The sequence below is a fragment of the Mus pahari genome, chromosome 10, assembly GCF_900095145.1.
Source record: "Mus pahari chromosome 10, PAHARI_EIJ_v1.1, whole genome shotgun sequence".
Classification (NCBI taxonomy): Eukaryota; Metazoa; Chordata; class Mammalia; order Rodentia; family Muridae; genus Mus; species Mus pahari.
Genome location: NC_034599.1, coordinates 61,114,055 through 61,141,921, shown reverse-complemented (window position 1 = coordinate 61,141,921; position 27,867 = coordinate 61,114,055). Strand labels below are relative to the sequence as shown.

The 27,867-nt window shown below is 49.0% G+C and overlaps 1 protein-coding gene across 1 annotated transcript in view; it reads right to left on the bottom strand.

Moving 5' to 3' along the window:
• The window catches only part of Dapk2 (death associated protein kinase 2), a 114,449-nt gene extending 95,100 nt beyond the window's left edge, over positions 1–19,349 (bottom strand). The window contains exons 1-2 of the mRNA XM_021207281.1: positions 19,241–19,349; positions 11,998–12,095 (exon numbers count right to left, since the gene is read on the bottom strand). Coding sequence (XP_021062940.1) covers positions 11,998–12,089 — 92 coding nt within the window. The 5' untranslated portion in view covers positions 12,090–12,095; positions 19,241–19,349. The remainder of the gene's footprint in view (positions 1–11,997; positions 12,096–19,240) is intronic.
• Positions 19,350–27,867: the final 8,518 nt, after the last annotated feature.

Genomic DNA, 27,867 nt, shown 5'->3' with positions numbered 1-27,867 from the left:
GCACCCTAGAAAATATGCTGCTTAAGACAGGGATCTATGAAACAATCTCTAGTGGGGCTCTGAATTGGATGGGGTTGGGAAGAGGAAGCCATGTGACCGTCTCAGAGGGAAAGAAAGTATTTATAAAGTACGAGGGCTGAGAGACATTAGGGAGAAGACAAGAGTAGGGATAAGAGCAGAGGACCGGCAGAAAGAGAACAATTCACTTAAAGTCTTGGGCAGAGTCGCTGCAGCGAGAACTCTTAGCTAGTGAGTGGGTGAGAGGGTGAGCTAGCTGAGAACTTTTAGATAGTGAATGCGTGAGAGGATGGGGTAGCTGAGTCATCTCCTTTGATCTAGAAGCCACTTTTCCCCAACACTCTTCCAGATGCTGTGCAGGAAGACATGGTCGAGACCCCTGCCCTGCAAAGAGCAAACTGAGGTGGCTACTGAAAAAAGTAAACACATTAGAAACATGTAAGGCAGTTTTACAAGGATAACTCGCAACCCACTAGTCAAAATCAACATGGGTCAGCAAGTCTTGATGGTGCTTGGCATTAGGCAATCTTAAAGAGACAATAGAGGAGCAGCCCTGCAATTGTGGACAATTAGACAGTCAACGTTCTTCCTCCAGTCAATGGCTATTTTCCTCAAAGCATTAGGTAAGGCCAGGGAAATGGCTCATTGGGTAAAAGCACTTGCCAGCCAAGGTGAGACCTAAGCTCAGATCACCAGAACCCACACAGTGGGCATGCCTCCAACCCTAGCATGCCTACAGCTATATAGGGGTGGAAAGAGGAGGGTGTCCAGAGGCTCAAGCACCCACCAGCTAGACTGTGGCACACAGGCACAGCAGCAAACACCATCACCTCTCAAAAGAGGTGAAGGGTAAGAACGTTAAAGGTTGTCCTCTGACCTCCACCGTGTATTCATGCACACACATACACATATACACACATGTACACAGTCCTATGCACATGCTCATTCACACACATATACACCTACACACATGTGCACACACATTTACATACAAACACATGTACACACATATACTCATGAACACATACATATACATACATACACTCATGTGTACATGCACATAAATACACACACACACACACACACACACACACACACAGAGTGGGAAAGAACAGAGCCCAGAAGGCATCCATTGTAAGTAAATTAACATAGCCAAGACAGATGACAAAGAAACTTCTTTAATGAAGGAAATAAAGAATAAACCAACATCCCAGAGAGCCTACTGTGTGTCTCAAGGACCATCTGAAGAACTGACTTTGTACAACTGTATATTCTACACAGAAGCAAGCACCGTCCCAGACTTCTAAATCTAAACTCTTGCATGCATGTTTCAACCATAACCTCATTCAGTCCTCAGGAGAGGGCTGGGTTCAAATCTTGACCTGATAAAGTACACAGTACATATATGCCTTTCTCATTCATACATGATGAAAAACAAGGGTCTGAGAATTGAAGCGACTTGCCCAGACTCACACAGGCCACCAGCAGTAATGCACACCCAAGTTTGACCCTTGACCTTAAAGGACCAATTCTTGGCCACATGCTAGAGATGGTAGTTTAGCTGCCCCACAGATATAGCCTAGCATATAAAATTCCAGGAGAGAAGAGACACTGGGAACTGTGGAAGAGGATGGTAGATCCAGCACCTCTAACCTACAGCCTGGAGACCTTCCTAACCACCAGGAAGGTTATAGGAGCATGCACGGACTCCAGGAGAAACCAGTCAGGGTTCACACGCAATGTCAGTCATGACTCCAAACTCAACAACTACTGTGGGTATCCTGCTTTAACACAGCTTTTAAAGATGCATTTATTTTTATTTTATGTGAATGAGCATTTTCCCTATGTGTTTGTATATATGTGTGTGTGTATATGTGTGTATATTTGTGTGTGTGTGTGTGTGTATATGTGTGTATATTTGTGTGTGTGTGTGTGTGTGTGTGTATGTATGTGTGTACTACCTGCATAGTGTCTTTGGCAGCCAAGAGGTCATCAGATCCTAGAACTGGAGTTACAGACAGTTGTAGGCAACCAGGTGAGTACTAGGAATCGAACTCAGGTCTGTTCACTGTAAGGACAGGAAGTGCTCTTACCTGCTGAGCCAGCTCTCCAGGTTAAGATGGGCTTTTAAACATCATCCTCTCAGATATTGTTTCAAGGGTGCTGCTCAGGTCTGAGTTGATGCCTTATCTCCACTCATCTGTCTTCTCTGTTCTCCAGGGTGGAGACTGGACCTTTGTACCTTTGCTTTCTTATCTGTAAGATGGGCACAATGGCTTTCTACTGTCTGTTCTGTTAGGGTTGCTACTGTTGTTGTGGTGACAGTGGTGGTGGTAGTGGTAAAAGTGTGCGAGTGCGTGTGTGCATGTGTGTGTGAGTGCATACGTGCATGAGTGTGTGTGCTTCCAAACCTGTGTGTGCATGTGTGCGTGTGTGTGTGTGAGTGCATACGTGCATGAATGTGTGTGCTTCCAGACCAGACACCAATACTGAGTCATGCTCCTCAGGGACCATCCACCTTGCATGACAAGCACTTTACTGACAGCTATCTTCCCAGCCTCAGAACTGGCTTTGTATTGGAGAAAAATTTCAACATACTTTTGAATCTACAAAAGAAGTCACTGGGTGTGGTGGCACATGCCTGTAACCTCAGTATGTGGGAAACAGAAGCAGGAGAATCATGAATTTAAGGCCAGTCTAGACTACACTGTGGAACCCTGACTCAAAAATAAAAGACAAACCAGAAACAAAAAAAAAACAAGACAAAGGAAAAGATGCAATGTCCACCCAGGGAGAGGCTATAACAAAAGAGTCCAACTGTCCAACTGTGGAAGGGTGGACCATCTCTCCCGGGTGATAAGTACAAGAAATGCCAACGGCAGCATGGCAGCGTGCACAAGTCACGTGATTAGAGATGTCTGTCGCCCCACTGGAAGCCACCATCTTCTCTATGCAGAATTTTCCCTCAGCACTTCTGATCATGGCATGAAACTCAGTTGACCCTGCAGTCCTCTCAGAGATGAAGGGTGGATGCAGATTGGGCCCTTGGTCCCTGCTGGGTTAGGTCACAGAGGAGGAGTAGCCTTGTCTACAAGTAGGTGTTCCCCAGCTCTGAGAGCCTGGCTGTGGAGGGGAAACACTCCCTGGAGGCCTTGGAAGGGCTGGGTCAGGCAACTGGATTTCCTGGTGCCCTGGAACGGAATGCTCTTTAAAAGAAAAAAATATATACATACATACACTTTATGTGTATGTATAAATGCCTGTATGCATATGTGTGTACCATGTGCATGTCTGATACATGCGGAAGCCAGAAGAAGGTGTCTGATCCCCTGGAACTGGAGTTAAAGGCAGTTATAAGCCACTGGGAACCCAACCCGGGTTCTCTGCAAGCCACAAGAATTCAATTGCTAAGCCACTTTCCAGAACCTCCCTGCCCTCAACACACACACACACACACACACACACACACATCACCTTGGCCACCATTGCTACCGCCAGCACTGCTGCTGCCACCACTATTTATTAGACAGGGACTCACTGTGTAGACTAGGCTGGCCTCAAACTCAGAGAGCTGTCTGCCTCTGCCTCCCAAGTGCTGGGATTAAAGGTGTGTGCTACCAGGCCAGGAATGTTCATTTTTATTTGGACGTTGGGTCTTTAAGGATGGAGATTCAAAAAAAAAAAAAAAAAAAAAGTAAAGCACAGAGGACTCATACTATATGTGTGGGGTTTTGACAGCCCTGTAAGTCAGTGGCCATCTCAGGACAAAACCACAGCCTATGAGAGAGCCAAGATGTTCACATCAAACATTTCACAATGGCTGAGCCAGGATCATGTGTGGATGTGGTGACTCCAGAGTTTAAGATGTGTGCTGCGAGGATGGGCCCTTTGGGGTCTGGCCCTGGGCAGTCCTCCTGAGTGGGTCTCAAGTTGCTCTCACCCCCTCTCAGCCCAGGCACCTCCAGAGCACAGACTGGTAAGAATGCCACACTACCCAAAAAGAACCACGCCAACCATGGTCTCCTCTCTGCTTGTAGTTTCACCCTGAAGTGCTAAGCAGAAATGACCTAAAAGCAGAAGGTCACTTTGTCGTATTCCAGGCCCTGTGCCCAGACTGCTACAGTCCAGCAGCTCAGGACTGAAGGCTGGGGTACCAGAGCCTCTGGTTAGATGCTGCCATAGAGGGATAATAGGAAACCATGAGATGGACAAGGGGACTCTCAGCAGATGTCCTGTAAACTGCCAAATGCACTGATGAATCTTCCTCCCTGATCTCCAGGGGGACCTGGGGGTCACAGGCAGAAAGAGAACCCTAGGCAACTTGGTGCCTTAAAGAGAGCACTGGACCAGAGTCAGGCGTCATCAGCAGATCCCAGCTCTGACTCATGCTGGCTGCTTGGCTAAATTCTCTAAGCCTCTGCCTTCTCAACTATACAAAAGGAAGAATTCATAGCACCCCAATTGGCTGCAAGGATTAAGGCAGACCATTAGGCCTGTGCCTAGTGCAGAGTGGGGCTCAGAGAGGACAGTCCCTGGTACCCCAGTCTCCTTCTCTTCTTCCTGCCTCGGACCCTCTCTGAAAATGGCAGGATTCACCTGGGTGCCCCATGGTTCTGAAAAGAAGAGGCTTCTATGATCCCTGCGTGCTGGGGGGGCCCTGCATGGGCGGTGAGGGGGACATCAGAGCAGGGGCCCTGGGGGGCCTCTTCCCCTTTCACTGAGACCTGTTTGCACCCTGGTTCCTTCTCCTCCTTGGGTGTCCACTTTAAGGAGTTTGACTGTGTGAACAGTCAGCTCTCCTGAAGAGGAGCAGGAGGCACATTTTTCTCAGCAAAGGGCCAAATGGTAAATATTTCAGGGACTGGGGACCAAAAAGCAAAATCCACGTGATTATCTGGGTATTACATGACATGGGGAAAGGCAAGTTTTTAAGTGTTATAATTCAACATATACCAAGTAATTGAGAATCCTTTTAAAAAAAAAAAATACTGGTCCTCAGATGGATATGGGAATACAGACACCATTTTGCTTGCTTAGAGTTCTAGGTTGGAGTTCCCTACCATCAAACACACTAGAAAAGTTCACTTGTAAAACCTCCCCTAGCTGGGCATAGTGGCCCATACCTTTGACCCCCCAGCTCACAAGAGGCAGTAAAAGACTTTGTCACACACACACACACACTAACACACACACACACACACGTTTTTTAAATTAAAAAACAAAAACAAAACAAAACAACCCATCCTGATGTCTTAGTCAAGCTTTCTATTGCTGTGGTACAACACTATAACCATTAAGCTAGTCGGAGGAAAGGGATAATTCGTCTTACACTTCCACATCAGTACTCATCACCAGAGGAAGTCAGGACAGAAACTCAAGCAGGGCAGAATCCTGGAGGCAGGAGCTGATGCAGAAGCCATGGAGGGATGCTGCTTCCTGGCTTGCTTCACACTGGCTTGCTCAGCCTGCTTTCTTATAGAACCCAGGACCACCAGCCCAGGGATGGCACCACCCACAATGGGCCGGGGCTTCCCCCAGTGATCCCAGGCTACCCTTGAACTTGATATTATAGCTGACTATGAGAAAATTCCTTACAGCTGGATCTCAGGAAGGCACTCCCTCATCTAAGGCTCCTTTGTCTCTGATGACTCTAGCTTGTGTCACATTGACACACAAAACTAGCCAGTGCACCTAATAAGCTCCAGGGCCTGTCTCACACAGGTCAACTCAGATTTTTCAGGTAGAACTGTCATTTTCTGCTGGACTAGACAATGTGGAATAAAGTTCTTAGGTTCGAAAGACTACTTTGGGACTGGGCAGTGTGAAGAGTTTGTGGCTGTGGCTGTCCCTTTGTGGGAGGCCCTGGATGACTGAGCCTGGCAGCACCTCCCACCTGCCCTGCCTAAAACTCCTGAGTGTTTTACTCCAGGTGAGTTGATGGGGAGGCTCAGAGCCCCAACTCTGGCTTCCCTAGCAACGGGGAGAATGAGAGCTCCGGCCTAATTCCTTTCCAAAGCACCCCTATCTCAGGCACCCACTCTCCAAACAGCACTCTGCATGTTTCCAAGCAGAACCCTGAAACTAGCATCCTCGGCACCCCAGGACCACGTGTCCTCTCTACAACCTGGAAGAGGAAGCACCCACTCATCTATGCCAAGATCTGCCCCTCGTCCCTGTGGCCCGGGTCAGTGGAGTGCCTTGCTTTCATCATATGTGAAACAGAGCAGACTGTATGTGCCCCAGCTTCCTTTCTGTGGTGAGAACATCGCATGACCCATGAAATGGAACGAAACGAGACAGAAATACTACAGTGGGAAAAGTAAAGAAATGAGGATAATAAAGGCTAAGGTTAAGGGGAAAGTAAACAAGATTTTTACTGCTTGAAATTCCCAATGGAAAAATCTTAACATACCTTCACGCATACACACCAATACCAAAGAGTGAGTGCTGGCAAAACCACAAGGAATGCACACTTGCCGGAGACTCATTGCTCATTGCTTAGTATTTTCTCCACAGGCACACACACACACACACACACACACACATCTACATGCTGACAAGAAACAAATAAAAGGGCATCCACAAATCCTGGGGACAAATCCTGGGGAGCGGGTGACTTCGCTGAGCCCTCAGGAGAGCCCCTCAGCCCTCAGGATCTCACAGTCAGGACTGGGCTCCTCGGCCGCAGCCCACCCAGCAGAACAATCTGCATGGATGCTGAGTTTCCCACTGACTGAAGCAGGCTCCATGCAGCCACTTTGTTTGAGTGGCTTTGTGCTTTGTTTTCCTTACAATGGGTGATGAACACTCCCCCCAGCCCCCCATCCAGGACGTCTGTCATCCAGGGCTCTCTGCACCCAGCTGCGGGTTTTCACTCTTTTCTGCTCCTTCACCCAAGCCCAGGCCCACCACTCCTGAGTCCTGACACAATCCTCACTTTGAGGATCCCTTCACCAGCTCTGGGACTCATCGTGAGAAGGTGCCCCTTCCAAGGCAGTAGCTTCCTTATCTGAACTCCTGGTCCATGTTTCTGGGGTCCCTCCATAAGCACATGATCTAGTCCATACGTTCATTTCATTTGCTTTTCAGAGTATTCCTGGGCCCAAGTTGAGCCTTCAGCTCTATGGGATAAGGACTGACCCCTAACTTTCCTGTGCTGTGACAATGTCCAATAGACAATAGGTACCTGAGATGTCGCCTAAAGCACAGATGGGAACATATATCTACACACACACACACACACACCTTACAGAAGCCGCTAGCTTATAGTCTAGGGCACAGCTACAGCCTAGAAGGCTTCCTTGAGACCAACACCAAGTATGTCTGCACTGAGCCCACGAACTCATGTGTACACTCATACACCAAAGGTAAAATAAATGAATCTAAAAAAGACCATGACCTTCCCAAAGTGACAGGCCTAGAACGGAGTCCTGGCTGTCCTCATCAGACAGTGTGACCATAAATATATGTCTTCACTTCTCTTGTTTGCCTCAACTGTCAAATGGGAACACTGAGTCCTCTTGTATTGAGCCTTGACATGAACCAGTCACTTCACATTCTCAGAGACAGGAAATAAATACCAGCACAAAAGTCCCAGATCAGGGCAAGGGACAGGGCTCTGCCTAGAGAAAGTCCCTGGTTTTCAGCCTAGACTTCCTCTGAGGTTTGTTGTGTCTCATGACTTCACAGGTCTGTTCCTTGAGGTAGTTACTCAAGACTTCAAGGGCTGAGCTTCTTCACCTGCAGGACTGAAATAGTTTCTGCATCACACAGTGGTGTGAGAATTAAATACAGGGCCACCAAGATGGCTCAGTGGAGAAAGCTGCCTGCTCCGGGAGCGCCTGACGACTTGAGTTCAGTCTCCAGGCCCCATGTGATGAAGGAGAGAACCAACCCCCACAGGTTGTCCCTGTGTGTATGCATACACACATACCCAGAAAAAATGTAATTAAATAATTAAAGGAATGAAATGAAGTAGGACTGGAGAGATGGCTTCAGGTTCAAATTGGGTACTACTGTTGCAGAAGACCTGAGTTCAGTATCCAGTTCTGACTAGTTCACAGACTCTTGTAACTCCAGCTCCAGGGGACCTGATGCTTCTGGTCTCCATGCCATCTGCACGCATGTACACATACCCACATCACACACACACACACACAAATAAACAAATAGGCAAATCATTTTATAATGGAGAGTTGGTGGTGAGTGCTCCATGGAGGGAGGTGCTCCTGGGTTCCGTTTTCCACTCTATCTGGCTGCCAGGGCTTATGAGAGTCGGGCATGACGGAGGCCGACTACTTCACATTTAACTCCAAGCAGCTTCCAGATAGCTCTGTGTTTAATTATAGGTGCCAGTGGGTGCTGAGGACCTACCAAGTGTAAAAGGACAGGGATGAACACCACAGGGGGCTTGGAGATCCACGGGTTAAAGGCTGAAGTACCCAGAAGGCCGGGTGCCAGGTGGAGGACCTCCAGCCCAATGGGGAAACACTTTAGTGTGAAATATGATTTAATGTAATAGATGTGGGGGGTCTAGAATAAAAGCTGATTAATTCTTTAGGAAGAGTATGGAATGGAATCCCCCCCATAGTAAGCTATTGGGGAGATAGCAACTAATTTGTATCTCAATAAAAAAGTACAGATTTTTCATATGTGTGGGTGTTTTACATGCATGTATGTCTGTGCATCATATGCATGCCTAGTGCCATGGAGGCCAGAAGAAGATATCAGTTTCCTTGAAACTGACACTACAGACAGTAGTGAGCTGCCTTGTTGTGGTGGGAATTGAACTTGTGCCTTTTGGAAGAGCAGCCGGCGCTCTTAGTCTCTGAGCCATCTCTCCAGCCCCCTGAAAGTATGATTTTTAAGAGTAGAGGGGGACAGCAAGGGCAGAAACAAGTCATAGAAGTTGGGTGGATGTCTGGCCTTAGTTTCAGTGTGGTCTGATGCCTGAGATAGGAAACTAGATATTACCTGACATCAAAGAGCCCAGCACAAATTCGAGACAGGCCTAATCTCGTGCCTAGCCTCTCCCTGAGCCGCCTGCCCCTCTCTGCTGTCTGGGCCTCCTTAGTTCTTTGAGGAATGTGAACTCCATGCACAAGTAGGCACAAAGGAGGAGGGGTGTGTACAAGAGTGAGAAACACCCTTGGCCAGTTAGAGGAAAGACGAAACAATAAAACTAGCTGATGATTTAACGTGGTTTTGTTGCTGTTGTTGGGGGGTTTTCGGTTTTGTTTCTGTTTGTTTGTTTGTCTGTTTGTTTTTGAGATAGGGTCTTACCAGGTAACTGACAGTTGATTCTAACACACAGAGGTCCCCCTCCACCACTTCCCAAGCATGGAGATTAGGGCGTATGTCATACACCTGGCTGCTTGTTTTGAGACTCAGAATCTTATTATGTCACTAGCTTTGACCCCAAACACCTACTCTCAAAGGCAAACAGAAATGGGGGAAAGAACCAACTCCCCCACCTTACGTTCTCTCCCACTCCCCAGAAGCATTTGAATAAAGGAAAATGGTTTTGTATCTGTGGGTCTTTATGTTCCTTCAAGGCTGAGACCCCAAACTTGATCACCAGCCCCTACCCTCACGTACTTTGTGACCTTGGATAAGCCACCAGACTGAGCTGCATATAAGACAATGGGTTAAATGGGATTCTCTTAAGGAGCCTGGCTCCAGTCAGTTTTCCCTGTTCTTCCCCACTGAGAGTTAGGAAGGCCAAACCAGCACCTCTCTAAACACTCTAGGAACAGCAGACAACCCCAGCATCATGAGCAGACTGGAGCAGAAGTGTGTACAGCCAATTGTCCACACTCACCATGAGCTCGGAGCAGCCTCTCTCACAGGCCTGTTTTAAATACATCTCCCATTCTTCTCCTTCACAGCACCCTGTGCTCTCCCTTCATATCTGACCTGGCCATGACTCATCCTCTGTAAATCCTCTTGTTTGGTGCCTCTCTGCATCAATAAACCACAGACTACAAGAAGACAGGACACATGTTTTACTTAGCACTGCTTTCAGTCATGCCTGGCACACAGTAGGTCCTCAATATGTAAAGTGAAACGGATCACTTTTTGCAAGTTGATTAGGTTGTAGGCTAAGAGCTTCACTCAGTGGCTAGAGCACTCAGTCGCACAGCACACATCAGAATCCTGCGCTGGGCCCCCCAGCACCTCCTACCCTACCAAAACAACTGTGTGGTACCCTCAAATAGCTCTAATTCCAGTCCACTCTATAGCCTCCTGCAGGACCCTTCTCTACTTGAACCTCAGTTACATCTGTCAAATAAGGATCCAGGAAGGAAGGATTCTTAATGGCCTTCTAGCTCCCAGATCTCTAGCCAAGTCCTAGCATGTTTGACCACTCCACAGGTCCCAGTCTCTGTTGACTCCACCAACCTTTGGGGGTGGAGAAACCCAGCACCTGCAGCAAGGGAGGGCCGGCAAACGCGACTGTCTCCCAGGTCTAATCGCTCATGTCCAAAGTGGTGGAGAAGCCAGGCAAGGAGAAAAGGACACAAGAATTCCCCAGGAATTCTGGATCCTTCTCCAGGGCCAACTTCTCAGTTTCTCTGCCCCTCCGACATCAGTTCAGTCCCACTCTGGCCTTGTTGTCAAGCAAACCTCTATCAGGCTAGAGTTCCAGGAGGGACACACTCATAGTCCCTTGCACATCATTGTACCCATAGCACAGAACACAGGCAAAGGCAAGAACACCAACTCAGACACCCCGGGCAGTTCCCTGCCAGGAGAGGCCTGTGCTGGAGGGGGGAAGGGAAGAAGGGCCTGCAGCAAAGACACCATGATTTTTCATTCAGAGGCAGGTTCCAGAAGAGCACCCCAAAGCTTCCACCCTCTATCCTTCTCACACCCCTTTTCTAGGCCCAAGATTAGCAACAGAAGGCTGAGGAGCCTTCAAGTCTGCAGATATTCGCTCCTCACCCAACCGGCCTGCTAGGTGGGTTACTCCCTAACCCGTGCCCCTGTGGCCTCTCATCTTGGAATAAGGCTCTACTCTGTTTGCCTGTAAAACAAGGGATATAAGAATTAGTGCTAACTCAACAGTTCTAAAGAAGGCGAAAAGCTTCCTGTTATACCTGTCCAGTCTGATAGGCACCCTAAACAGCCCGTGGTTTTGCTCTGTTCTGAGTGTGAAGGGCTGAGATGGAGTTGCCCTGAGAAACAGATGTGAGCGTGCAAGAACCTTGCTCACAGGAGAACACAGGACAAGTGTGCAGGGACCGACCGGACAGGTTGGAACCTTGGCTTTGTTGCTTGCTGTCCTCAGCAACTTTGAGAAACGCCCTTAAGCCCTCCCTATTGTCTCCCACCCATAGACCAGATGGTTTTGACCAGAACTTCAGGATTGGTGTTTTGTAACGGCTAAAATACCATCTAAAGATCAACCATTCTCAGGAATAGAAGTCCAGAGGGAAGCTTCAGAAAACCCAGTCTCTCCCTGTACAAAGTAATGACTTTGAGATGATGAGAGAGTTAGTACAGCCCTACTCTGGGCTGAGCAACACAACTCAGATCCCAGAAACTTCCTGATGAGGCCGGCGCGGCTGTTACTCAATACAAATCCCTTTTCAGAAGGATTACTTCACCTCCCATTCAGACTCTAGCTTTAAAAAGAAAAATCCTGGGAAACCATGGGGAATCCCAATGGGACACAAAACCGACGGGTCAGATGTCCAGCCAGCCTGGAGAGGGGCTTTGGGATGGGAGGAGAATGATGGATACACGAAGACTCCCCTGAGTGGACAGTTAGAGTATATAGAAAACACAGCCCCAAGCTGCATACCTCTGCTGTCCTGAGACACATGATCTGCAGAGTCACCCATGAGGATGAATAAACCTCGGGCCTGTTTTGCAAGCCTTCCGACAGTCCTGTGACAAGCCCAGCTTTACAACAGCAACCGGCCCAGAGAAGAGTGTGTCCATGAACACCCCTCCTCCTCTCACGAAACCTCTTACCTGCCCAGCTCCTCTCCGATGTCATAAAAGTCCTCCACCTTCTGCTGTTTGAATGTCTCCATATTTGGGCTCCTCATCGAGGCCTGGACCATACAATCCTGAAATGGAAAGAAACCGAAGCTTAGGATGGCCGAGCACAAGCCTAAGTCTGAGTTTGGAAAGCAACCAACTGCAAAGGGGAAAACGGTTTAAGTTGCCCACAGCTTGACTCCTTAGGAATGGGGTCTGTGTGACTTCTCACCTGTGCTGATGCCACACACCAGGGATTCTCACCTGTGGGTCCTGCATACCACACATTTACATTATGGTTCATAACAGTAGCAAAATTACAGTTATAAAGGAACAATGAAATAATTTTATGGTTGGGAGTCACCATAACATGAGGAACTGTACTAAAGGGTGGTGGCACTGGGAAGGTTGAGAGCCACTGATGTATAACGTCCTGGCTAGATTTCAACTTTACATGAGCTCAAGACATCTGAAAAGAGGGAACCTCAATTGAGAAAATGCCTCCATAAGATCTGGCTTTAAGGCATTTTTCTAGTTTGTGATTGATGGTGGAGGGTCCAGCCCATTGCAGGTGGTGGCATCCCTGGGCGGGTGATCCTGGGTTCTACAAGAAAGCAGGCTGAGCAAACCATGATGAGCAAGCCAATAAGTAGCACCCCTCCATGGCCTCTGCATCAGCTGCTGTCTTCAGGATCCTGCCCTGTTTGAGTTCTTGTCTTAACTTCCTTCAAGGATGAACAGATGTGGAAGTGTAAGCCGACTAAACCCTTTCCTCCCCAAGTTTCTTTTTGTTTTTTTCTGTTTTGGTTTGGTTTTGGTTTTTTTGTTTTTGTTTTTTCAAGACAGGGTTTCTCTGTGGAGACCTGGCTATCCTGGAACTCACTCTGTAGACCAGGCTGGCCTCAAACTCAGAAATCTGCCTGCCTCTGCCTCCCAAGTGCTGGGATTAAAGGCGTGCGCCACCACTGCCCGGCCCTCCCCAAGTTTCTTTGGTCATGGTGTTTTATCACAACAATAGTAACTCTAAGACATATAGGTTTTATTCCTCTCCTAATTTTATTATATTAATATTTATATGTATGTTTTGGTTTATGGGTATGAGCACACAAGTGCAGGCCAGGAGAGGGTATCAGATGCCCATGAGCTGGAGTTACAGGCAGTTGTGAACCACTTCATATGTGTTCTGGGAACTCAACTCAGGTCTTCTGGAAGGGGGAGACCTCTTAATTGCTGAGCCATCTCTCCAAATCTATTATTTGATTCCTCTTAAATTTTTTTTTTTTGACACGATATCTTGCTATGAGTCTGTTGATCTACAATTCATTAGCTGGCCTCAAATTTGTAGTAATTCTCCTGCCTCAGCATCTCCAGTGCTGACATCACAAGCATGTACCACCACACCTGTTTCCTATTTCTGAATGAAACAGAAAAAGAGCCCTTCCTGCTTGTTCAGATCTGTCTGAAGTTCACGGAGAAACAGAACCTCGGGAAGTTCAGCTACTTGTTCTTACTAAGTTCACCTTTACTTGGACAAGAGGTGTCTGCAGTCGGGAGTCTATGACCCCGTAACTGAGAGGCAGAGGGATTAAGGACTCAAAGCCAGTCTGGACAAAACAGTGAAACCCTGTCTCAAAAAATCAAGAGCTGGGCTGGAGAGAAGGCTCAGTGGTTATGAGCACTTGCTGCTCTTCCAGAGAACTCAGGTTTCATTCCCAGCACCTACATAGTGGGCCACAGTCACATATAACTCCAGTTCCAGGGGATCTGACGCCCTCTTCTGGCCTCACCTAGCACTGTGATATGCAGATACTCATGCAAGCAAAACACCTCTACACATAAAATAATAATATTTCTAAAGCCAAAATATGGTGATACAGCTCAGGGGTAGACTATTTGCCCAGCACGGAAGGCCCAGTTTTGTTTGGGTAAACCATTTAAGTTACCAGACATTGTGTTCTCCCATCTGTAAAATTGGGCTAATACTGTAAAAATCAATATGAAATCATCAAACTGTTTTGTAAGTGATTAGGTCCTGAGGAAAGACAAGGGATTATCATGACCTCAGCTTCCTTGGGGGCACTGCCACCCGACGGCGAGTCTGAACGGATTGGTAAATGTTCACTCATCACCTCCTAGGGAACATGGGTGGGGATGGTGTGACAAATTAAAACAGCACCAGGAGTCAGGAGCCTCGGGTGCTGGTTCCAGCGTTACCCACATCCAGCTCGGTGACCTCATCACTTGGCAAAGGAACCCTGTTTCTTCATCTGTGGAACATGGCTATCTCTGCCTGCGCAGGGCAACTCAGCAAAAGACACGGGGCAGTTTGTGCCACAGGGAACCCTTACTGTGGTGCTTGTAACTCCCCCTGTGATCTCCTTCCCAAAGGACAGCACCCTGCGGGCAGGGCCCCATTACAGAGATAGGACCACTTGCAGATGGATGGGTCACTCAAGGATCCTTAGCAAAGGTCTCCTTAGCCTATTTTGATTAGCATGGACAGCCTTTCTTCTGCCTGCCAACCAAATGCTAACCATGCTCAGTTCTGCGACCCTGAAAAACTCTCCTCTCTAGGTTTAGAGGGACCGTCACATAGGATAGGTCTCACCAACATCAAGACACTGGGGTTCTTGCAGATGTCAATGGATGTTATACATTTCTCCTTCTCACAAACCAGAGCCCCATTGCCAAAATGTCCCCTCCTTCTGCCAAAGCACACATACCCTTGAGACCCTTAGACAGAGCTGACCTGGTTCCCAGATCTCACTTTCAGGGTCACCTGCCTGTGGGCACCCATGACCCTTCATGTATTCTCCTTCTTCATGCCCACTGTGTACTCAGGGAGGGCCCGAGTGTGCACAGATACTAAAATGAGCAAGCCTAGACACAGGACTAGGTTGATGTGGCTTATCCCTGTAACCCACAGCAGGCTGGCACTCTTTCTCATCCTCGTCTGTAAACAGATACACCCCTATAATTCCTAGCATCTACTTCACACACCAGCATGGGAGTCACTGGGGCAGGGGTTGGGGGGTGGGATGTAAGGTACCATACAAGTAAGGGGAGGATGGTTTCACTGTCATAGCCCAGGCCACTGTGTCTCTGCTTCCCATGGCCATGGAGACATTCACGTTCCCTTCTCAGGAACAGGTTTCGGCATCCTCTTAGCAAGGTTGACTCAACCAGGATCAGAAGCTGAACCTGTCTTCACTTTCAATATCCCCCGCAAGCCTCCTGAAACCGACACTCATTCCAAACAAACCATTCATCGGCTCTCGGGGAAGGGCACCAATCCCCACAGATAGATAAAAGCAGAACCCTCCCCCACCCCAAATTTTGTTGGCAGGAACACGAAGCATGGTCCCAGGAGAGCTATGAGCTTCCCTTTGATGAGAGGCCAGCTCCATTTGCCAATCGGGGCTGAGCTGGACTCAGAGAAGCCCCCAGTTTCCCCCAGACATGGCCAGGGGTAGCGTGGAGGGCACAAGGACTCAATCACAGATCAACTCCCCATTCCACATATCATACACTACAGTCACAGAGGACTATTCCTGCCCACATGGTTCATCCTGCCATGGGAGCCCAGTGGACGGCTGCCCCATGCTCTTAGGGTCTAGAAACCCCAGTGCCACTTTCTCCGCGAAGCTCCACCACCCTGTTCCTCCCCTCTTCAAATTCTAGAAAAATTTTCCTAATAGAATTTTTAGGTTAGAATTTTCTCATTCTGGTTCACAGGTCTGTGACTGTCTCAAAAGGAAAGACAAGGAGACTGGAGAGATGGCTCCATGGTTAAGGACACTGACTGCTCTTGCAGAAGACCTGGGTTCGATTCCCAGCATCCACATGATGGATGGCTCCCAGCCATCTGAAATTGAGATTTCAGGGGAACTGGCACCCTCTTCTGGCCTCCATGAGCACCAGGCACAAATGTGGCAGACATACATACAGAACACATACATACAAAACACTCATACACAGAAAATAAAAATGAATTTTGAAAAAAAGAGAGGGAAGCAGTCGCACAGGCTTGGATTCAAATCCCAGTTCCGTTACTTATGACCACATTGCCCTTAGCGGAGCACAAGTTTTCTGGGCTTCAAGCTAACATCCATGGAAAACAGCCCTAGCCACTGTGCTGCGGGTGAGTGTGTAGAGCAACCAGAACACTGAGACACTGCCAGGCCGTACACACTTGGAAACATCACTCTGAATACTGTGGAACCATCTCTGCGAACGTACTGTGAGAAACACATGCAGCTGTTTTCCAGAATGGTCCATGTAGCATCAACTAAACTACTAACAACCACTAAAAATCGAAACCAACCAAATGCCCATCAGTAGAACAAGGGAGTCACTATACAATAGGGCAGAGCACGAAGCACGAAGAACCAAAGAAACCAGTCCCACAAAAAGATCTTACGCTGTTTGATTCAATTTGGAGAAGACTTATCCACAGGGCAGAGGGGATATCTCAGTTGTCTGGGTTTATAGAAAGCCCTAGCAACAACTATGCACTGGGTATGGTTGGCAAGCACCTGTAATCCCAGCACTCAAGATGTGCCTTGAGTTTCAGGCCAGTGCGGGCTATCGGGAAAGACCCTGTCTCCAAGGAAAAAAACAAAATAGGTGTTGGGGCTACAGCTCAGTCTATAGAGTACTTGCCTAGCAGACACAAAGCAACCTTGGCTTTGATCTTCAGCACTCCATAAACTAGGTAGGGTGGTTCATAGCTATAATCTCAGTTCTCCAGAGTCAGGGGAGCCAGAAGGCCAAAGTCATCCTCATCTACATAACGTTTGCAAGATCAGCCTTAGATATATGAGATCCTGGGCTGAGAGGCATGGAGTAAACTAAAATCTACTTTTTTTTTTTTTTAAGATTTATTTATTTATTATATGTAAGTACACTGTAGCTGTCCTCAGACACTCCAGAAGAGGGAGTCAGATCTTGTTACGGATGGTTGTGAGCCACCATGTGGTTGCTGGGATTTGAACTCCAGACCTTCGGAAGAGCAGTCGGGTGCTCTTACCCACTGAGCCATCTCACCAGCCCCCTACTTTATTTTTTTAGACTGTTTTTGTAGAGTTATTTCTCTGTATGTATATGGTTGTTTTGCCTGCATGTGTGTCTAGGCGCCACATGTCTGCAGTGCCCAAAGAGGCCAGAAGAGGGCATCACACCCTCTGAACTGAAGTTACAGATGATCGTGAGCCACCATGTTGGTGCTGAACACTGAACCCAGGTCCTCTGGAAGAGCAGCCAGTGCTCTTAACTACTGGGTCATCTCCTAACAAAGATCTTTTTTATAAGTAAGATGACATATGTGAGATGCTTTTGGAGCCTCACTAAGGCAAAGGGTGTAACATTCTCACCTCTGTCCCCTAGGGAGTAGCTAATAAAAGCAAGTACTATAAGGTAATATAAGATGGTGATTTCCAGTTAGGGCCCAGCCTTCTTTCTCATGGCTACAGCTCAGATACTCCATGCAAAATCAAACACCTGTGGCAGCTCACCACCCTTCCATCACACCCCCACAAGATGAATTCTCACTTAAATTGATAAATTCTCAGAGTCAAGTGCAGCAACTCGAAGGTAGAATTATAACCACTGAGAAGCTGAAAACCACATATCAGAGGCAAGGCACATGACTCAGGCTACCTTCCAAAGATGACACACATCTGGACATCCACATTTCTCTCAAGGGGGCCCTGGGAATTCTCCTTCCTACCTATGGCCTTAATGCCAAGTGACACTCTAGGAGGTAACACAGACCTCCTGGGACCCCACAGAAAGGGACCCCACAGATACCTTTCCAGTTTACTCTCTTCCAGGGACAGCAGGCTGAGGAAGCCGGCCAGCGCACCCCCATCCCACGGTATCCTTGCTGTGGACCGGAGTTTGGGGTAAAAACTTAACATAACATCGAAACAAAAGTCTGAACCCACTGGGATCCGGTCTAAGTCACTTGTTTGAACAAAAGGAGAAATTTGAGGTCCAGGGATGGAAAGAGACCTTCCACCATGGCACAGCTAGGCCATCAAACTTCCCAGGGCTTCTCTTGATACCCACACAACACCTCCAAGGATGGCTCAGGACTGGAAAGCCAGTGGCTTCTGGGAGAACAGTTCCAAGGAGAAGGTGCCCAGGTTTGGCAGGGATAGGCAGTGGTTTGGAACACATGTGCGTGAGCGTGTGTGCGCGCACACACACACATACACACACACACAGGCACACGCATGCACAGGCACACACACACACACACACACACACACACACGAAGAATCCTCAGACTCAGGTCTGGGGAAACTGCCAGCAGTGCCAGCAGAAGGGAGGAGACTCTAGCATCACAGAACCCCTTTGGACGATCCCTGATAAGGATGTTGGGGCTCAGAAGGTCAGCCACCTCCCTGAGTTGACATGAGAAAAACTCAGTCTTTTGACAAAAGGTTCAGCTTCTTTGGGCAGCTGGATTGTTTGCCCCCCACGTCTAACAGGATGGAAGGCTCGAGAGCTGTCGGGGTTGGCTGGTTTATTCCCGCCAGCAGGTAGTTTGTTGTCCCAGGACAACAGATACCCACCCATTCCTGACACTTCACTCAAGCCTCCGAAAGACAGCAACTGGTCTATCAATACTATGACTTTAGATGCCAAAAACTTAACAGCAGGCAGGTGGGGAGAAAACAGGGAGGGCTTTGAACTCAACTCTGAAGCAGTCAAGGTACCAGCCGCTTTTAGTCAACAAAATTCCCCTAGGATGCCAAGACAGTTAGTTGGGAACTAGTGTCAGAAACCAAAAGAGCGGCCCCCAGCTGCCTTTAGATGACAGGGAACCAGGGAGTGTCCCTCCACCTGCCCGCAGCTGTTAGGCCACACTGGAGGTTCATTTCGCAGGAAGCAACCTCCCGGGCCAATGCGGGGAGGAGGAGGTGTGAGCCCACAGAGGCTGGACTCGTCTCTCTCCTACCGGGGACTGGTCCCCTTTTGAGGAGGCCAAACTTGATGCATGGTTGTCTCCATTCTCCTGCCCAGATGCCAGGCCTCTGTCCGTCTTCCCCCATCCCGTCTCTGGGACCAGAGTGTCAAGCTTAGGAGGCACCCCGAGGTAGCAGCCTGCAGACTGGCCTCCGGTGCCGTCCCAGCGCACAAACCACAGAACGGCCATATCCTAGACAGGCAATGCCCGGCCACCCCAGCCCCTGCTGCCGTCGAATCCCGCGGTCTGGGCGTTACTCACGGCGAGAGGCTGCGCTGCATGTGCGGAGGGCTGGACGTGAACCGGGGCGCGGCGGGGTGCGCGGCGCTCGGCTCTGCTCTGCTCCCTGCGCCCGGCGTCCGCTCGCAGAGCCGCCGAGGAGCCGAGGGGGCGGAGCGGCCAGCCCCGTCCCAGGCGCCGGCTGGAGGCGCGCCCGGACACTCGGCCCGGAGCTCGGGGCGCCCCCTGCTGGAACCCCCGCGGGACCGCCCCGAGGTGAGCACTTTGATGCTCAGGGGACCAGCAGGTTCCCTTGTCCCTTGCCACCCTGTCTCTCACATGCTGTGCCACCTGGAGCGAATCAACTTGAGTAAGCTAATGATCGACGGGCTTCACAGCTCAGCACAACTGCCCAGAAAACAGTATTTCTCTGCCCTTCGTCCCCACCCACGCACACCCAGAGGGAGTCCCACTACCCCAACTCCCCGGTCCCTGACCCCACAGATTCTCTGGAGACCTCGCTCACACAAGGGTAGGAAGCTCTCATGTGCCCCATTCATCCCCGGCCCAGCTTGAAGATTGCCCACCTTTGCCCTACCACCACACAAACCCTGGCACCATTCTTGAGTTTAGTCCGTGTGTCACCATTAAGCCTGTCTTAATGAAGGACTTGGGAGTTGATTCTCCCTTTCTTTTGCAAACGCCGAAGGAGAAAATATCAGTGGTAGCGTTGGTGGCTGGAAACAAAACTGAAGTTCAATGGCCTCCATTCAAGACCAGAAGCATTTTAAGGACAGCCACCTAGAGCCTCCAGCCCTAAGTCACTGTGACAGCCAATACTGTCAATGAGGCTGGATTTACAATCAGTCATTCAGGAGATAAACCTCTGGGTATGCCGATAGGAATTTCTAGATTGTGTTTCCAGAGCTTTGGGGAGATCCGCCCGAGATGTGCACAGCAATGGTCCACGGGCTGGGATCCAGGACTTAAAAAAAAAATCGCTGAGGAGAAACTGGCTAGTGAGGTTCGCTCTTCTCTGACCATTGCTGTAGTATCTGGGACAGCTTCCGGGAAGATCCCAGACCTTCGCGTGTGACCTTTCAGATTTGTGCAGGTTAGAGGGCTCTTTGTGAACAGAGAACCAGGATTCACCTCATATTCTCTCTCTCTCTCTCTCTCTCTCTCTCTCTCTCTCTCTCTCTCCTCCTCCTCCTCCTCCTCCTCCTTCTTCTTCTTCTTCTTCTTCCTGATGTTGGGCACAATGTAGCCATCTGCCTCACACTCCTGCTGCCATGACGGACTGTACCCTCTAACTGTGAGCCAAAATAAGCCCTTTCTTTAGTTGCTTCCCCCACTCCTTGGGTACTTTCTCACAGCAACAAGAAAAGTAGCACAGTCACCCTTAGGATCCTCCCTAGAGCTAAGGATGTTAGATTCTGAGTCATGGGTGTATTCCAAAGTCCTGCTCTACCATCCATGTGTGGTCACCAGAAAGTGGGAACAACCCTTCTGGTAGCTTCCGGTGAAGTCCTGAGTAGCACTGGCAAAGGGTAACATGTGAAATGTGCTCAAGGAGTACACTGCCCCTCAGCCTTTTCAACACCAGGACCCTGAAAATGCCACTGAGCCCTGCCCAACTCTCAGTGTCTTGAACAGTCTCAGGGAAGATCTCAGACCTTCACATGTGACCTTTCAGGTTTGTGCAGGCTCTGGGGTCCTCCTCAGAATAGCGTGCTACAGAGAAGTAGCCACCCTCTGATGGCTTCTGAAGTCAGTGGGCAGAGGGAAGGACAGCCCCCCCCCAAGGTGGTCACCACAGTAGGGAGGTCTCTCATCCTCCAACCAGCTCCAGATACCTCCTCCCCCATTTTTAGGTCTGTTGCTGTGTGACAAACCATCCTAGTCTTGCTGATACAAAACACGAATTTCATGATGCTCCTGCATTCCTGGAGTCTGCCCTCTTAAAGCCACTCTACTCTGAACCCTGCCACCTCAGTTCAATTCTTTCCTGTCATTTCCCTGACCATGCCGTACCTATGATTAATGTCCACTTTCAACAAGAGCAAAATGATGTCTTGTCCATTTTGAACTCCATAGATTGCATGCTATCCCAAACTTAATTAAAGGCATGTTAGGTTGAGCACATGTGTAATGGCACAGGAAGAAACCACAGCTGCCCTCTGTCGCCCCCCTGTAGGACTTTTCTGCAACAGAACATATGACAAAAGCCACCTAAGGAAGGAAGTTCGTTTGGTTCACAGTTCAAGGGTATGGTCCATAGCGGCAGCAGGGCAGCAAGCAGCAGGGGCACGAGGCAGCTGACTACATTGGATCCCCAGCCGGGAAGCAGAGAGAGACGTGTGCGGCTTCAGTCCAGAACCCCAACCCCATGGAATGGTACCACTCACATGTAGAGTGGGTCTTCCCCCTCAATTAACCCAGTCTAGAAACTCTTCTCTCAGTGTGTGTCCTACATGATTCTGTGCTGCCACAATGACAATGAACATCAGTTATCACACCCCCAAGAGAGGATATTAGATATGCTGATAACTTGGCAGGGTGACATGCACCAATCACAGCCCCCAGGAGACTCTAGGCAACAGAACAAGAGCCCATCCTTTTTTTTTTTTTTTTTTTAAGATTTATTTATCCATTATGTATACAGTAGTCTTCTGCATGTGTGCCTGCACACCAGAAGAGGGCGCTAGATTTCATTACAGATGCTTGTGAGCCACCATGTGGTTGCTGGGAATTGAACTCAGGACCTCTGGAAGAGCAGCAGCCAGTCCTCTTGACCTCTGAGCCATCTCTCCAGCCCAGAGCCTATCTTTAAAAAAAAAAAAAAAATCCAGAGGGGCTAGAAAGCTGGTTCAGCAATTAAGGCTGTAATGTTCTTCCAGAGGGTTAGCATTCAGTCCCTAGCACTCATGTTGGGCAGCTCACAAGTCCTGTCATTTCAGCTCTGGAGGACTAGTGTCCTCTTCTGGCCTCTGAGAGCATCTGCACTCACTTGTGTATATACCAACACAGACATATATAATTCAATTACAAATGATTAAAAATACAACAAATCAGGGCTGGCAAGATGGATCAGTGGTTAAGAGCACTGACTGCTCTTCCAAAGGTCCTGAGTTCAAAATCCAGCAACTACATGGTGACTCACAACCATCCGTGATGAGATCTGATGCCTTCTTCTGGTTTGTCTGAAGACAGCAACAGTGTACTTACATATAATAATAAATAAATCTTTGGGCTGGAATGAGCAGGGCCGGAGTGAGCAGAGGTCCTGAGTTCAATTCCTAGCAACCACATAATGGCTCACAACCATCTGTACAGCTATAGTGTACTCATATACATAAAATAAATAAATCTTTAAAATAACACAGCAAATCTTTTTTAAACAATTAACCATTGGGTAGACAAATGTGTAATGATTTTAACAACTACCACACATTACACTCTTCTAACATGTATCTTCTCAGGCCTTTACTTGGAGCGCTCTATTTAGAGGTGGATTATTCTCCCATTTTACGGATAAGGTAACTGAGATGTGTGGAAGTTAATTTGTCCAAACTCACACATGAGGGGTCAAGCTGTGATGTGTGGCTCGTGCCTGCCCATCTCCACAGCACAAGCAGCTTTTCCTGCTTCTCCCAAAGTCTGCCTTCAGCTGAGACTTCTAACATTTTATATTTTGGTTTTGTTGTTATTTTAAGACAGGATTTCTCTGCATAGACCTGACTATCCTAGAACTCACTCTATAGACCAGACTGGTCTTGAACTCAGAGATCAACTTGCCTTTGCATCCCAAGTGCTGGGGTCAAAAGTATGTGCCACCACTGCCTGCCTATTTATTTAGTTAGTTAGTTAAGACATGGTCTTACTGTGTAACCTTGGCTGGCCTGGAACTTGCTATGTAGACCAGCTCAGTCTTGAACTCAGAGACCCACCTGCCCCTCAAGTGCTAGGATCAAAGCTGTGCACCACCGTGCTTTGCCCAACATCTCTAAAACAGGATTACTTCACACGTGCAAAAGTCCCCATGCCCTGACTCCACCCCACATCACTTACATTGGGATCTGTAGGATGGTTCTGTACATCCAGAGTTGTTAAACTCTCAGGACTTTCTTTTTTTAATATTTATTTATTTATTTATTTATTTATTATATGTAAGTACACTGTAGCTGTCTTCAGCTGTCTTCAGACACTCCAGAAGAGGGCATCAGATCTCATTACGGATGGTTGTGAGCCTCCATGTGGTTGCTGGGATTTGAACTCAGGATCTTTGGAAGAGCAGTCGGTGCTCTTAACCACTGAGCCATCTCACCAGCCCCCTCTCAGGGACTTCCATGACACAGACTGAGGAACCCTTGACTCATGTTTCAGAGACATGGAGAAAGGAATGCACCGTCTACAGGTCTCCCGAACTGCAAGCCCAACTGAGGCTTTGCTCTGGGCAGGATGATTACTGGGCTCCAATGGGAGTGTCAGGGGAACTGGAAGTTTCTGTAGGATGACAACAGAAACCCACAGGAACAGAGGCCCCAGTGGCAGGCGGCAACGGGCTGTCACAATTGGCCTATGCCAAAGTACACTTGGCATCTAATGAGTTGGCAGAACCTAATAACCTCCTGACACATACACAGGGTAGGGATGAAGCTGGTGTATGTGCTGGCCATGCCAGATGACACTGGGGTCGGTGTATATGGTGATGGTGAAGTGAAGAAATGTGGAAGTGTAGATCCACTCTTGGACCTTACTTACTGTGTGACCTCAGGCAGATGACTTGATTTCTCTGTGTCCCATCCTCGGAAGCCAAATGGATAGCATGTTTTCTTCGTTTTCAACACCTTTGAAAGCCTTAGGTCAGTGTCTTGCCCTATACTAAGAGGTCAGTGGGTATTAGCTACTTCTGTTATTCTGTAAATGTCTCAGTGTAAGCTCCCTTGGGGAGAAGGTCCATCTCACTCACCTTTGTACCTACCCCACCCTGACCCTGCCTAGAGCAGTTTCTTAGTCAGGACCAAATAAAGTCTGCAGTGTAGACTTCTTGGCAATGGGTCTAGGGTTGACGCCTCTCCTAGACTATCAGTCAGGTCTGGTGGTTCCTCCACAGCTGGTCCTTGGCCTGGGTGGCCAGACACAGGAAACCTCCTCTTCCCAAAGGTAGCCTGGTGACATGGCTTTCTAGGCCCGCCTGCCCAGCCCCTGCCCTCTGTTCTTCTATACCCAATCATGCAGGATTCGGGTGCGGAGCAAGCTGTACCAGAGCTCTTCCTGCTTCCTCAGGAGGAGGGCCAGGGGCATTTGTAACAACCTTACCGCACTGGGGCAAGGCCTTGAGCCCACCCTGGGAGGGGCAGGAGGAGGGAGGAAGGAGGCAGAGGCTGGGTGGCTGGGAGGACGGGGCTTCCTGGACTTGTGTGTAGGCTGCCTCACTTTGCAAGCATCGCATGGCACTTGCAGGGTATTGACTGGGGGAAAAGTGGAGGCCCAGGGCTTAAGAGTCGGCTCTATCCTGTGAGGGGCCTGGAAAGAAAGGAAAACCTGGAGTTTGAAAGCTTGAAAGAAGAGCTGTTCTAGCAGGAAGGACCAGAGCAAGGGGGTGTGGGGAGAAAAAAAGGGAACCTCTATGTGAGTATAAAAGGCTCTGGGTGGGAAACCACTTGTCAGGGCCTGCCCAGACTCCCTGACCAGCAGAGGGGCCGTAGGGAGGGATCATGACCCAGGCATTGGCCTCCTGCTTAGGGTGGAAGCTGATGATACGGGACTTGGCCAAGGCCCCTGACCTATGGCTGCTCCCTGAGAAGTAACACAGGCCATTTGTGTCCTACCACTTCCCTTCTTGGAGGCCTGGTTGCCTCATCTGTGAAATGAGAATAACTGTACCTTCACAGCTAATGTTAGGAACAGCCTCTTCCCCTCCCCTTCCTTTTCCCCTTTCCCCCTTTCCTCTCTCTTTCCCTCTACACACACACACACAAAACCAAACACTTGAGAAAGCATCTTGAGACCGTCTGCCACTTCTCTCCTCCTTTGTTTATCCGGGACTCGGCCCACCTCAAGCATCCGGCCCTGTCTCAGGGCCCACCACAGGTACCCTGAGCTGCTCCCACGGAGAACTGAGGCACTAACACAGGGTCAGGAACTCTGAGACAAGCAGAGGAGATATCCCAGGAAAGAATTGTGCATTCTGGGGCCAGGCGAGAGTCTGGGCAGAGCCCAATAGGAGGTCAGAGATGAGAGGAAAGGGTGTTGAGTACCAGGGAGAGAACAGAACAGGGAGGCTCCCAGACATCAGGAACTCTTCCCCGAGTTCACAGTCATATCTGCAAAGCTGAAGATAGGACTTCTTCTTCCTGTATTTGCTAACAGGTCCTTGACTCCTGTCACTCTTCCACACACTGTGCCAACCACGCAGTGGAATCCACCCGAGGCCTTTGGAGGTCCCCATGGGAAGGTGAGAAAGGGCAGCTTTTCCTTCCCAGCTTTCCCTGATGAGGGCTAGACCTAGTGACTCTAGGGTGGATCCTTCCACACCCTTGGCTGAGTCTCGATCGCTGTGTGTCCTGACTCTCCCACTCAGCACCCTGCTCTGCCCTCCTGAGTCTGCATGGTGACTCCATCTCACTCCAGCCTCATGTCCTGACCCCATTAAGTACAGCTGCATCCTGGAGAAGGTGTCCACCCATTTACAGTGGCCTCTGTCCCAAACAGGACTGGGCCTCTGCTCTTTCCCCTTCAGACCCGTTCTCTAGGCTAAAGGACTCAGGCCCCCACAGCCCTTTCCTTTCATGGGAGCTGAGCTGCCTGACTCCTCAGTCTTGGTTCCCATCATTCAAACCCACACAGAAGGTTTTCATCCTTCAGGTCATCTCCACAGACCAAGAGTTCCTCTGAGTCAGTTTCCAATTTTCACCTTTAATACCTATGTTGAATACTTTTTTAGAGCAAAATTATTCTATTTTTCATATTATCAGAAATAAAGAATGGAAGAATGTAGCAAATATTTGCATTTATTGAAGCAGTCCAACTTCTGATCCCTCTTCCTACCTGGGTGTGTTCCAAGCCAGCTAGGACTATGAGACCTTATGGTGGAGAGAGAGAGGAAGAGAGAGAGAGAGAGAGAGAGAGAACCTACCAAGTGACATCTCTATGAAATATTAGAACCTTAAGGAGAAACATTTAAAGGAATTAAGAAGGAAAGGATGTGTCATTGCAACAATACAAACCAGACCACCAGCAACTCTATTTCCTTCTTTTGTTTTTATTTTTGTTTCGTTCTTTGTTCTGTTTGTTTCGAACTTTTTATTGGTTCTTTGTGAATTTCACATCATACACCCCAGTCCCACCTACCTGTCCCCACCCTTGCAACCTTCTCACGCTATAACAGAGGGAAAAAGTCTCGTTTTGGAAGCTGTGGTGTCACACTTTGCCCCACAGTATACTCTTGTGCTTGCACATGTTCACTGCAATGACTCGTTGGTTGTACAAGACCTCTGGCTTCTTCTACACTCTCTATACTGCAACCTTTCTGGGATGCCTCTCACATATCCTTTGGTTGCCCTATGTCATGGAGATCTCATAGTTTTGAATCGGAAGGTCTGGCCCCTTCAGGGACTCCAGCAGTTTATCGATGGGGTAGATGTTGGGGTGCACCAACTCAAAGCCCTGGATCTGTGCCCGAGAGGATCTGAGCTGTTCAGCCCACCAGCCCTTCTGCTCTCATGCCCCCAGGGATGGCTCACCAGTAACCCCTTCAACCCGGATCAGCTCTACCCTGCTGCTGCAGCCAGTGAGGGACATGGCCAGTCCTCCCATTATGATCCTAGAGCCAGCTCTCCCACCAGCCATAGACGGTGAGGGATTAGGGAGAAGAGAACATCTCTCCCTTATCCACACCACTGCCCAGCAGACAAGAGGCATGGTGGGCTCTCCTGTGCTCATGCCCTTGTAGCTGGTTAAACTGCAACCCTCACATCCAGGGCCAGCTCTACTGTGCTGCCCAGGAGAGGTGCAGGACCAGCTCTCCTGCTCTCATGACCCCAGGGCCAGCCCTCTTGCCTGACATAGGTAGAGGGGTGAGGGTCAGGGAGGGCATCTCTCCCTCACTCAAGTCCCCTCATACAGACAAGTTGTGGGCCAGCTCTCCCACACTCACACCCTTGGGCAGGCTCACCACGTTCCCACCATCAGGTTTAGCTCTACCACTCTGCCCAGGGGAGGGGCGGGGCCCACTCTCCTGCCCTCCTGAGCCCAGTTGAGCACAGTTCTCTCCACTGCTGCTGCTGGTGCAGAGGGAGGGGATCTCTCTGATGTCATGTTCCTGCACAGCAGACAAGAGGCAGAGCCCCAGCAGCAACTTTTAATTCTGAGAATCAACCTATGGACAAGTTATTAATTGGTTTAACCATAGGAACAGAATGTCATAATAGGGTCTCACTGTAGACTATGCTGGTCTCAAACTTGATAGTCCTAGGATCAGTTTGAACATCTAGTCCTTCTGCGTCCATCCCCAGAGCAGCAGGATTACAGGTGCACCATCATGCCCAGTTTATAAGGTGCAGGAGCTCAAACAAGGGCTTTGTGAATGCTAGGCAAACATTCTACCAGCTGAGTCACATCCCCAGCCCAAAGGAGGAGGAGGAGGAGGAGGAGGAGGAGGAGGA